At 43.3% G+C, this 13,896-nt stretch overlaps 1 protein-coding gene across 1 annotated transcript in view; it reads right to left on the bottom strand.

The window, feature by feature from the left end:
- LOC111832889 (SRC kinase signaling inhibitor 1-like) overlaps positions 1–7,212 on the bottom strand; it is a 121,109-nt gene extending 113,897 nt beyond the window's left edge. Inside the window, exon 1 of the mRNA XM_023790640.2 lies at positions 7,062–7,212. Coding sequence (XP_023646408.1) covers positions 7,062–7,170 — 109 coding nt within the window. The 5' untranslated portion in view covers positions 7,171–7,212. The remainder of the gene's footprint in view (positions 1–7,061) is intronic.
- Between the last annotated feature and the right edge of the window lie 6,684 nt (positions 7,213–13,896).

The following is a 13,896-nucleotide window of genomic DNA, read 5'->3' on the forward strand; positions in this document are numbered from 1 at the left end:
CTTTTCAGTTATGTGTCTGAGCCGGTACTTCCAACTTCTTTTTGGTGGAACGCTTTCCGTAAATTAGCAGGAGTGTCACCTGACCGGCTGTGATATTTTTACAACACCTACGTGTATTATCCTCCATAAACTTTCATCCATTGCTCACTGTCCGTTTATATGGTGTAAAATGGCTGCTTTTGATATGTCAGTGCCCTCTAAGGAACAGATACCAAAACATAACTAGAAACATAATAGGATAATTTTACAGGAAAAGAAAAATACTATCAACTGTACACACAACCTCTTCAAAAGGTGTACTGCTTACATTAACCCAGAATTTTTCACACACAGCAATGGCTGTGGTCCTGTCTTATAGGAAAGCAGTTCCAGGAAGCCACAGAATAAGGATCATGCCCCCTGGTCATGCTGCACTTGACCTGTCAAAACATAAGATCTCAATTTAAGACAGGAGCTGATCTCTGTGCAGAGTGTGCAACACACTCAAGCAAGCCTGAGATTCTGTTCCTCTGCACCTCTGAAAACAGCTCAGAGAGGATCCTAAATGTACAGAGCAGGGCACTACACAGTATGCAGCTTTTTGAGAGCCACGCATCATACTGACGCTGGTGAGGTGTGCAGCATCAGTGCCTGTTTCAGGAAAACAGGCAAACAGCTAGGTTTACCTTACAGTGCCAAATTGGCATACTTCTGTGCTGTGTATTGTGTTTTAGGAGTGTCTGTAAGAGCACTTAGGAAAGTATAAAGATGGAGATAGAGACAGCCATCTTGCAAGTCTTCTAATCCTTGGGTGAATCTCAATATGCGTACTTGACCATACTTGTGTTCTCATGTACCCGTTTCAAGTCGTCATCTATTGCTGAAGACCTGTTCCAATACTAAGAACACAAGTATATGAGGACGGTAAAAATCCCCGGATGTTGGTTTTGCCCCACCTCAAATATCAAGGATGCAGCAGTCGCGTCCTCACCAAACGAGACCAATCCCATCGTTCATTGTACCCCAAGCTCGTTCTTGGAAGGCAAGTTTTGCCAAGACCAGTCTTGCCAAGACCACAAGCATAGTCTTTGCATTCTTGCTATTGAGATTCATCACTTGTTGCTTCACCTTGCTTCACTCATTGTGCTTCACTCATTATGCTGTCCCATCCCCCCACCCATGCAGCTATCATTGGCCGTGGGGACTGAGAACCGACAATGATGTCAGCGAACAAACAGCCGAAGGCCCACACACCCATCCAGAAACACATAATCATGAAGTACTACCACAAGCAGGAAACTAATTAACTGCAGAAAGCAGATGTTAACTATTCACAATTAGTATGAATGCATTTTTAAAATGCTAACAAGTCAGAGAAAGCCTCTGGCTCATTACAGATAGAAGAGAATAGTTACACGACTTGACAGTTATATCTAATAACAATCTGGGGCTGAAGAGCTTTTGGTGCTGTATTCCCTATAAAATGTGTCAAACTGGACGAGGCGGGATTGAGGAAAGCAGGAAAATATTATGGAAATGATAACACAGATTGCTATTACGGAACACTTGCTTGCTGCAGGACATAGCCTTGTGATTTAGATTTTTGCTTTGATAGCCCCCGTTCTGGATGCTACAGAAGGTAACGAGGCTGGGGATTAATCTCCAGTGGAGCAGAGGATCCCAGTGGACCTACAGTCCTAGGCTGAGCTCCCATCACACACACAGTGGCTGGTCTCCTCTGGGCATCTGGAATCAGGACCTGGGTACCGTTAGGCCAGCCTGATGCAGGTCCACAGCATCTGGAACGGAACTGTGGGATAGGACCTGCTAAACCCAGTACTGTCCAGGAACAACGGGGGAAGACGAGGAACAGCACTCAAAGGGCAGTCAAATCTGTAATATACTTTCTCAGCAGTCAAACAGTACATTGGACAATTAGGTGTTGGATGCTGTCAGCATGGGTGATTATAAAGTGTGATTTAATGGGAAAGAAAATGGCTCTGATCCCTTTAGGGTTTTATAAGATGAAACCTACAAGTCACAACCCCAGACAGAGCAATCAGACCAGCTCCAATTACTAGTCTGAGGTAACAAGCAGGACCTTGTCTGTCTCCATCCCTAGTCAATACCACTTTTCCCCTTTCCTTTCCATTCTATTCCAGCATGAATATTTTGTTTGGGCAGCAGACAGAAACTCCTTGAACAGTCACCCTATTTAATCGTTAGTCTGTTGTGATCGCATGTGAGCCTCATGCGGAACACAACTACGTTTCATAAACATCAATTGGAATAAACTTAACACACATGTCAGAGGCTAGCTGACCTAATATAACTGCTATGTCAATGTTCAAGGATATATGGTGTGGTGGATTAGATATTGTGAAACAAGGAAAAATGCCATCCTGGGTTTTTATTCAATTATGACTGTCTGTTTCAGCTCACAAATGAAAGACGCATCTGTAACTATGTGTCTTCGGCCACTGGACTGTGAATGAAGACAATCGATTTATTAATGCTAAGTGATCTGATAATGAAAGCAGTTCAATCCAAAAACCTCCTCTCGATTCCCATGCAAGGGAGGCAGAATTGGTAGTGTTGTCAGAAAAGTTAAGAGGCTCAGCATCTGATCAGTGAAGCTACAATCTCACAAAGGGGGGGAGGGGGGTGACGCTTACTCCTTACACAGGGGTGTACAGGGTGGGGCAGCACTTTCAGAAAAGAAAAGGTCAATTTGCTAAAGAGGCTGGATCAGTCTTCAAACTTCTTGTAACAGAGAATTCTTGTCTTGCTATGATGGGAAACGATTGTACAGCACACACACGCATCTCCTTTTCTTAAAGTATTGGCCAACAGAAATAAAAATGCACTCAGGAAAACAAAAGTAAAGGCAATCAATAGTCACTAAAACGTGTTGCGTACACCCTAAAATCACACAGGCATTTAAAATCCTTAGGCAGTATGCAATGATAGATGCCTCTAGCCTTCCACACAGTTTAAAGCAGAGCAATTCTCCTCCTAACCTTTGAGCCTCTCATCCCCTGTGAAGCCTGCATTAAACCATTTAGCCAAACTCAATAAGCCCATTGAGGCACCTTCAGGAGGCAGAATTAAACATCCCACTTTAATGTCCCTTAAACCACAAAACCAATTTCCAATTACCTGAAAAATGTCATTTATTGTTAGGGCAGTGCCATTGTACTAGTCAAATGTATCACTGACTTTATAACCTAAAGTCTTCCTGTACTGGTTTTCCAGCAGAAACATCGCGCCCACACATTTTGCAACTGTGCCTTGGCTCTCCTCATCCTCACATTTTCACTGTGCTTGTCTATGCCTTTCAATATATTATACTCACAATATTAAAAAAAAAAACACATTTGCTTGAGCATAAAACAAAACAAGTCAATTTTGAAATTGTAAGCTCCTAAACATGCTCAGTAATCATAGATCATTAAGCAGTTCATGACTTTTAAGTCACGAAACACCCAAAGCTCCTTTGCTACCAGTGTTAGCGGCCAAGTTGCGAACCGCATAAACACACACAGGGAATACAAAGCCCACACATTCAACCCTGAACTTTGTGCCGCACGATCAATGCGGCCCCTCATCACACCTGTAGTGTCAGTGTGCATTTGCCACATGCTCATGAATAATCAGTCCTGACTGAAAACGAAGGCATCCATCAGAGTGAGCCTAATGCCGACGGAACGGTGGGTCACTCTGCACAGACGACAGGTTGACCTCGGCACTGCTGTGGAAAACTCCTGCACCCAGTTCTGGGTTTTCAGGTCCGGCACTAACCTGACCTGCTCTCTCTGACCTTTTTGTGTAATGCAGGCTCAGCTGAATGGAAAGGCAGCAACAGACAACGTCAAAAGATCAAGGAAAACAGACCAGCCTTTGCTCCAAAAGAAAAACACACGCGAGAAACACAAATTGCCGTTTGCACTCAAAAGCCCCCATGCAGGGAGAGTAGAGGCTGATTGCAAGGTAATCAACTTCAGGCAGGGAGGGGGGCGCACCCCCCCCCAGAAAAAAGCTGGGAGTGGCATTCAGCAGCCACAGAGCCAGTGGGGACTGGCTTTCCTGAAGCAGCCTCAACCTCTCAGTCATAATCAGTGGTTTTTCTCCCATAATGCCTCATTTATCACTGTCTCCCCATGGCGGCACTGCAGCAGCTTTCATAAAGACCTGCAGGTGCTTCTTACACACTTTTCTGCATTTGATTCACTTCACACAAACATGTTCTGATCGATCATTATAGTGCAAAAATGGCTCTTACTTGACAACTTAGACAGGGAGAGCAGCATTTTCCACTGCTACCCTAAGAATGATAATGGCATTCTCTGACACACTCTCTTTGAAATGTATGTCCAGTTCTTCTTGCTACACCTTAGCAAGAATTTAGACTATGTTTAATCCATGGTGTGCTCTATGCAACCTGGGATTGGCTCTAGGCTTACGGTGACCCCAAACTGCTTATGGAAGAAGAAATCATGGATACATATATTGAAAACAGAATGATTAACCTCTGCTTTATATGCTAATGTGTATAAGTACCATGTTCTTACAATGCCACACATCTCTCTACTTGTTATTTTTGGCTTCTCGGTCTAAACTCTTCCTCTGTTCATACCACAACCTTTAAATAGACGTCTTACAGTACATCTGCTTTCTCCAAGGTGGACTTTTTCTCCACAGCAACCCTAACAATTCCCTGGGTGACCTGCAGAATGAACTGCCCAGGTCCCCCCTGACAACAGCATCACTGCCTCCCTTTCCTGTCCCAGTTGTGTGAGTGATCTTTCCCCCTCCATCCCTCTGCTCTCTTAGCTCCCTCCATCCCTCTTGCCATGCAACCCCCTCCTTCTGTCGCTCTCTCAATTCCCAAGAGTCTGACTGTCTTTCAGTGTCAGATCTGCCTGCTCCGCTGTTCCTCACTTGGTTTTCATGTTTACATGGTAGGGGATGCTGAATTTCCATCTTCCATGACAAATTAAGTATAAACTGTCCAACAGCCACTTTAAAAGCATTACATAAACCATGCACTCTCTCCCCCCCCCCTCTCTCTCTCTCACACACACACACACGGAGCCCACCTCAGCATCACAGCATCTCAGCATCTTCATAACACCCACCCTGCTGGCCTCATGGGCGATGAGGCTTCCCCTATGTGCTGGCAGACCCCCCCATAGATACACAAACACACTATTTCAGACTCCTCACTTCAGCTAAATAACACCCCGCTCAAACTCCAGCAGAGCAGCACCACATTTCTTTAAAGGCTCCCTCGTTCAGCAGCACATAGGCACAGCGAAGTGCTCGGACTTGCATCAGCATCTGGACTCCACCAAGCCCACTTGCTCAGCTCACACGGGGCACCGATCCCATTGCCAACTCACTTTCCCGCACAGCCCAACACGCACACGCTAGCATCTCCCCTCCCCACTCTGAGCACCGGCCAAACGGGCGCAAGCATCAAATGAAACTTGAGGGAAAAAAACAACACATCAAACCAACACCAACCCTCCCCCAGAAATCAAAGAACCGACAGCAGCAGTTGTAAAACACACAAATTAAAAATACCTTGCTACTAACGTGTGCATGGAGATAGAGTTGACATGCCTTGGGATGGTGCATTTCCCATTCTGCAATACGAATCTCTTGTGTTGTGCGTAATAATTTTTGGGTTTTTTTCCCCTTCTCCTGCCTCTCACGCTCTCCTCAGACTGTCTCTTCTCCTATTCGCTGCTTTCCTTATTCCGGCTGTCTCCCTTTTTTCTTTCTATCTGTCTCTCTCTTGGCCTGGATGCTCCTCCGTGATGGCGCCAGTCCAGCCACACCGACAGAGTGTGTGCGATTGCGTGCTTGTGTGTGTGTGTGTATGTGTGTGTGTGAATGTCTCTAGCATCCGTGCCTGCGCACAAGTGTATTTGTGCAGGAGAGCTGCTCAGCACAACTGAGGATGGAAAAAAAAAAAATAGCTCATGATAGACTAATGTGTTCTCTCACCCTCTCCTATTCGCATTCTCTCTCTGTCTTAAAGGGACAGCACATCTATACCATTCTACAGTACAAGCCACTGGTGTTAGAGTAGTCAAGGAAACTTCAGGAATCAGGTGAGCTGGGGTCCAATGAAGCACCCGGGAATATATGTGGCCTAATGATGGGTCTAGACAGGTCCCTTGGGGAACAGTAAGGGTGGAAGACAATCTTTGCAGACAAAAGAAAAGCATTCAATTCCTTTTTGGCTGAGCCTAGATACCTTGTGTTTTTGCATTGCATTGGAAATGCAGATTTAAAAAACACTAGGAGTGTGTCAGGCAGGTAATGATGAAGGGGTATGATTAGCATTAAAAATGCACCACTTACATTTGCACATGTCTACAAATGTTTCCAAGTGTTACACCATTTGTGAAGGAGCATGTAGATTCTGCGTCCTTCCTGTGAGCAACCTTGCACCCATGGCCCAGTATGTGAGAGCAGCAGGCGGATAGGAAGAGAAGCCAATGGGGCACGGACATCCTGACACCAGCTTATGAAGCTGGGGAAGGTTACCTGGGAGACGACAGCCAAAGGAATACAGAAATGCCATAATCAGGAGGTGGAAAGAGCATAGCAATGGAATGCCATCAGAATATAGGCATTTGGTCCAATGATTGCCGGACATAGACAGTGCGATAGGCAGCTAACGCACCATGACAAATAAAGAGCCATAAAGTACAGGACAACAAGAGGGAGATTGAGGGCTGGACTTTGTAAGAACCTGCTTCATGAACGATGCATGTGCAAACCAAATTAAAGATGGTTTTCTGCCAACCATCAGGTTTATTTGGGGGGGAAAAACAGCAACAGCACAACATGCTTTTCACGGAACAGAACGATTTTAAATGGTCTTAGACACGGACTGGCAGCCTGCTACCCAACGCCAAAGCTGTCAGTGACGGAAACACTATTGGCATAATATGTCAGAATGCTTCTGCCATACACAGTTACGCCAGTGCGAGTGTCTTATTGGCATCTCTAACACAGCACACTTAAACCAGGAGGATTAAGTCGCACAACAGTGACGATGTACTGACCTTCTCCACACGCCAGAGATTTAAGCGTGATAATGGAGAAACGCTGCTGGATTTTAAGAACAGGGAAACGCCGTCCTTTCTGGTGTCTTCCCGATGACAGCGGCCTCATGTGAGCTCATGGTGCCGCAAGGGGCTGGCGTTGCTGGTTAAATCCTAGCGAAGGCAAAACCTCATTTACATATTGATATTTGTGTGAATACTTATGCGTTTATCCACACTGATAAAATGTTGCGGTGTTCCTCATAATATTGTCTGACACGTGACTGAGATTTTAAGTTAATTAACAATTATCAGCGAACAGCACTTTCCAGCAGGCAGAAACAAGCCACGGCTTAGTTAGTGGAACAAAAGTGCGGATGCACACCGGGCGATCATCTGCTATAATGCTGCATCAAACGGAGATTTCACGTAGAATTGGGTCTGCTGTTCGGCACCTTCAGCTAAATTCGCGTTAATCACGCTAGAAAATGAGCGTCTAATGACTGCAGTCGAGAAGCGTTTATTCTGTCAGCTCACGCTTTTCCGGGCTGGCTGATGGAGTGGCACGAAGTCGAGCAGATGAACAACAACAAGCTGTTATATTCATGCAAATCATTTTTTCATATGAAAAATATGCCGTTTAAAATGATTCAATGCCGCATCTCGGGCCTGCTTTGATCATCACTGTGTTAGGACGTCTTTAGCAGGGCATGAAAAACGTCCATGCTTGACATTACATTCTTATAATGAGTCGAGTGTCAGGCCACATAACCAAGCAACTATTGCAATTTAAAGGACAAGCCTCATAACGTGCTTAAAAAACAGAACTTTTCATATGTCAATGCAGTTACCTAATCAAACATTCAAAATGCATGCTATCTTAGTCTCAAGAACAAATATATTGCGTGGTGTATTTGTATTTACACGCATGAAAGCAATGAGCGTATTTAATCAAACGCGCATTTATAGTAGTGTCTCGTGCTTAAATTGTCTGTTTAACCACAACTGCATGTCGAAATTAGTAAGATATTTCATTTACAATTTAATCTTAATATATACATAGGCATACACTGGTATTTCATCGTCATTTAAGCTACAGATACACCAAAGGAATATACCGCTTGACGTCGTCGATGCAAAAAGGCAACCGAATACAGGTTACTTATGTAGGCTATCACAGAAGGAATGAACGGAGTTACATTAATACAAATTTGTACAAATGTTCCATGGTAAAACTGAGTAACCGCAGCTGTTTGGAAAAATAATTCTTAATAAAAAATCTATAAACTTTGGTCTGGTGGACTTTCCTCGCCCATATACAGTAACTCTTCTCAAGACAAGAACAAAGTTTAACAAATTTCACAGTCTATTGCTCTTAACTTTGAAAAGGACTGCATTGTGGGCATGTTTCCCAACACCAGTCGAAATTTATTTGTATAATTGAAATTACTTACTTTTATTTTTAACCGAAAACAATTTGTAAACACATTTCCTGTGTGGTTGTATTTTTCATCGATCGTGTTAAATTTTGTGCGCATTTGCTTGGGCTAATAAAGAACACGGCGATCACTTAACATCCCTGAAAAAATGCCTCCTGTCAGAGATGAAATATTCGTTTTAGTTGTTATTGGTTGTAACACCTTTTGAAAACGGCGCTTTTAACTGGCGTGGCAGTTCTTATTCCTTTCTAGCGATCTATCATAGTACACATTTCGTCACATCTATACCGAATCCGCGCCAGACTTGCCGCATGAAACTACTGGTCACGCATTACGCATCACTACTCCTTATAGGATCGAGCTCCCACAATGAATTGGTTATTGACCTACAAAATGGTAAATAATAGGTTACATAACTCACCGCACCTAGTACTGGAAAACTGCACTTTCATCAAACTGAATCCCCTAATTAGAAAATCTTGATGAAAAACTTATTACATTTGCATTTAATTTGTGTGGCTGTCACTTTTATCCAAAGCCAACTTATTTCAATAAATAATAACTGCAAAAGGTTATATTATTCCCTGATACAAATCACTTGACCGGAGTCCTCTACAATAGCCATTTCATGTAGCTCTGTTCATTTGGGAGACCAATGAATTAATCCTGTCGTGTAAATAGTTTTTTAATTAAGCGTTGCCTTTTACCTGGGGGGCCCTCTCCTCCTCTTAATGGAGTTTCTTTAGATTGAATTGTGAACCTGATTAATTGTAGTGGGCTTTGTACTGTACCAGATGCTGACAAAGCAGAGCTCAGACGAACAAGTGCCATCCACACCCTGATGCTGTAATACACACACCACAAGATTTGTTGCCTTTTCTCAGGGGGGTGGAGGGGGGGTAATTGAGTTTAGGTGCTGTCCAGAGTAGCAAAATATGTCCCACAGCAGACTGTTCATGAGCCAGAAATAGCAAAACGAATCTAATCTGTTTGCTTTCAGACAGTAAGTAATGTCAGTTGGTGTGAAATGTCAGGGGTGCCGCAGTGAAGCCTGATGTCTGTTTTTTCAGTTTGACCTTCTTGGTCATTAAGGGAAGCTAATTGTTTTATGAGAAGCTCAGCCAAATTTCTCACACTTGTGTGATCTTGCATATCCAGCATAACATTACCTCAAATCTATATTAACACTATGAAAATGTTATTTGGAGGGTCCAATGGTAATGATGCATAATTTGCCACCAGTCCTGAACTGAGTGGCATCATGGCATCATGACCTCAGTAGCATCCCCCTTGTCCTCCTCCACCCTGGATTCACCCTTATTGACAGGGCCACCCTCCCTTCCCACATGGTACATTCATTCCCCTCACGCTTCTATGGCAAGGGCTCATCAAGGATCATTAGTGTCCACACGGGTCATAAGCATAAACGTCAGCGCTCTGGCTTGCTGCAGAGCCATGGGGCCTGACCTCCAGCACAGTGGTAATGATGCAGAATGCTCGGGATTTCACATCAGTACAGATACGAGATACTGTAGATACAGTGTAATCCACCGTGAACATTGACTTATTTTCAGAATGGATGTTTACAAAACGGGTAAAGCAATGCAGGTAATTATTGAAGGGTCCATAGAAGATGACCAATAATAAAACTAACCTTAGGAACGAAAACCAGTCAAACAAACCCAAATCACAGAGCCAAACAAAACTAACATAACCAAAGAAAACCCATTTGTTTGTCTGCCGTGTCCTTCCATGTAAGTGTGATTTTTTTTTCAGTTTCCTGTGGCCAGTGTGTGCTTTTATATCTGCTGTTTTATTCATGGCTTAGCATTGCTATTGACTCTTTTGTACTTGCACTGGTGGGTGTGAGAGTATCTCTGGATAAGAGGCTGCAGCTGCTTTGACCGGACCTCTCCCACTGAACGTTTCACTTGACGGATCTCATTGGGCTAATGAGACTTATCATTTGTATATTGCTACCGAGTCCATTCCAGAAGTGTCAATTTCCGTCTTCCTTCCCTGGCTCCACATCCCTCTTCCCCATCTGTCTACATTCTTCACTGCACTGTCAGCGGGCTCGTCTGTTGGGAGCAGAATCTGGGTTGTATTTACTCTTGCATTGTGTGCAGATGGAGGCGATTGCTGGTCTCCCACGGATACAATCCAGTACCATTACTGCGGCTCTTCAAGCCAGAGGCCCACTACACCGTAATTTAACAGGGAAACTCACTCAGCCAAATCTATGTGTTCCCATGGCGATGGCTGCTGTGTCAAAAGGACAAAGTTATGAAGGTCTATACCGTCCGCAGAAGGACACAGTGTTAAGGCAGTCTGTACTTGCGTGACCTGGATTGTATAGGTCTGTGTGTTTAGTAAGGAGAGATAACATTGTAGTTGACCAGGAAAGTGTGTGCGTGTGTGGGGGGGAATCTTGTATTTGGTTTAGCTACTTATCATTAAGGTTATGGCTGGGTAGGGTTTAGGTTGTCATTGTTAGGATTAGGGTTCTGCCCACAGAGATGAATGGATGGTCCTCACAAAGATCTTCATAAAAACGTGTGTGTGTGTATGTGGGTGTGTATGTGTGTATGAAGGTGTGCTCCATTTTATCAGTCACCAAATGAGCACCGTATCCTTGATGTGACACCATGCCACTTTTATCACCTGTCCCCAATGAATTGCCTGTGAAGTCCTGGTGCATCTCAAATCAAGGATGCTTTCAGAGCAAAAAAGTGGTGGGCACTTGGGGGGAGAAATTCTGACACGTCGGAGGTTCCTCACGAGTTACCACAGCTGCCTCTGTGTAGCAGCTCTGTTCCATATGAAAGAGAATTAGTGAGCGACAGCTGGAGAACAAGAGAGAAACAAATGAGAAACCAAGCAAAACCGGATAGGGGTGAGTCCATGTGCTTGTTCAAGCTCTGCAGCGGGTCTTGAAAGTGAGAAATGTGGGCCAGTCCAAAGTTCCTGACACCCAAGCTCAGGCTGAGGAAGATTTCTGAACACAAAAGCAAAGGGAAGTAACCCTCAGAAAAGATTTGGTGCTGCACATATTAAGAAATCCAGAAAAACGATCCAGAATTACGTAGGCTGAGCAGGTATGGGTCATTCATTTCACTATAATGTATATAACCTTTTAACATATTTAATTTCTTGTTATTCAGCTGGAGTACATAATAATAATAATAATAACAATAATAATAATAATAGTAATAATAATAATAATAATCCTTTATTGGCCATAGCACAAATACGAGTATAGGTACATAGGAATTCATCTTCATATCTCACATGCTCACAGAGTGCTATTCCCTGGGACCCTCTCAAGCAATGGTTAAGGTCACTGTCTACTAATGTAATGTGTGGCACATACTACCGATTCAGGGCTTTGAATATTTGATATTCAGGGGAGCTAGGAACCATTACTAAGCAGGTGCTTTGGGAATACAGCGAATTTCCTATTACTAGTGTAACTGTTTAACACATTCTCTTCTTAGTCATCAAATTTGCAAATACAAACGTTTGTTATATAATGTTGTCCTTGAAGTATGATGGGTTTGGTAAGGAAAAGAATTAACTACCAACATTGGCAGGGGTTTTAATTACATGCTAGATAGTCAGCATTCACCATTAAAGCCAGAGAACACAACAGCTGTTATACCCAAGAATCCAGTCACAAAGAAATTGAGAAATGGGAACTGCAAGACCCACAATACTCAACGGGAGTAAATGAATAGCTTAATATTATTAGCATTTCAATATAGCTTGCATGCTATTTTTTTCTCGATTATAGCACTTTAGCACTATGTAAGTTACTACTTGAAATGCATTTACACAATGATTTATCTGTGCATTTGAAGAAGTAATTCGTGAAGTTAAAATACTTCTGTGCAAAACACATACAAATATACAAATTTATATGCAACCTCGTTTCCAAAAAAGTTTGTACTCTGTTTAAAATGTAAATAAAAACAGAATGCAATGATTTATAAATCATTTAAACCCATATTTAATTGAAAATAGAACACATCAAATGTTGAAACTAATAAATGCTATTGTTTTATGACTATGGTGAAGGTCACGGTACATGACCAGTTTCCTGATATGGAATTACTGATATGGTTATATGGCACTTCCCCAGCATTGCTCTAGACCCCCTACAGCTTGTGTACTCAGGAAGAGGTCAGTGGATGACACTCTTTGTTTGGCCCTTCACACCAGCCTTGAACATCTGAACAATATGAGCACCTTAGCCAGAATGTTATTCATCAGCTCTGCCTTTAACACCATGCCAGAGAAGCTGGTGGGAAAACTCAAGGAACTGGGCCTCAGCAACTCCAAATGCAAATGGGTTCTGGACTTCCTAAAAAGAAACGGTCCCCAGGGACTGAAGATCGGAGATAAGACCTCATCCCTTCTGACGTAATGACTGCGGTTGCACACTCAGAAGCAACCACATGAACTTTGCTAATAATTCACAGTAATTAGTCTCAGCACCTGTAATGATGAGTTCACATACAGGAGCAAGGTGGTACAGCTGGTGGAATGGTGCCATAGCAACAACCTCACTCTGAAGATCAATAAAACAGAGCGGATTACTATGGACACATGGCACTGCAGCATGCACATGCCAGTCAGCCTTGATGGCTCTTGCGAGGTCATAAAAATTTAAAATACATAGTTTATCTTTGGAAATTACTCAACCCCCCCAAAAAACACCCCCAGTGCTCCTTGGCACAGTGGTATACTGGCTATGGACTGCGGGTTGGGAATCCCACTGTAGGATGCCTACTCTTGGGGGCCAGAGAAAACCTACACAACATGCTCACCGTTTTCCTTCTCCCTAGCATGAGCTTTATGCTACATTGAGAAACACCGTCCCAGCCCTGGTTGGGATAATTAGTGCTGACCAGCTGTGTGCAGTTAGCATCCTCATAGGTGGTATCTGAGCTGACCAAGAGGACAATGTTGTTATCATCTTCCTGTTATTTCTGCCCCCTACTGGTGTGCAGAAAATTCCTGATGAGCTGATCGAGAATATAAATGAAACTTATTTCACTTCACTATTGCATGTGTATTGCCTGTAGTCTGTTCAGGGGGGGGACGACTTACCATAAGGCAGGGGTAGGCTGCTGCCTGGGCCCCAGAAAACTTGGGGCCCGATGAAGACAGAATTTCCAGAAGTTACATCTAAGGATATAACATAATATGATAATTTAAATGACAGCAACATGCATGTTATTTGCATTTGTAGCAGCAGTTTTCAGGATAGACAATGTTGTTCCCATCCTAGCTACAATGAATTATTCAACCTTGAGACTTTGTGCTACCCAGCTTTCTCTTACCACTGGAGTCTACCAGTTGTTCACTGTCAAACAAAATGGCACTAAGTAAGAAGAAGAAAATGGTACAAAGAC

The sequence above is a fragment of the Paramormyrops kingsleyae genome, chromosome 5 (genome assembly GCF_048594095.1).
Source record: "Paramormyrops kingsleyae isolate MSU_618 chromosome 5, PKINGS_0.4, whole genome shotgun sequence".
In the NCBI taxonomy this organism is placed as follows: Eukaryota; Metazoa; Chordata; class Actinopteri; order Osteoglossiformes; family Mormyridae; genus Paramormyrops; species Paramormyrops kingsleyae.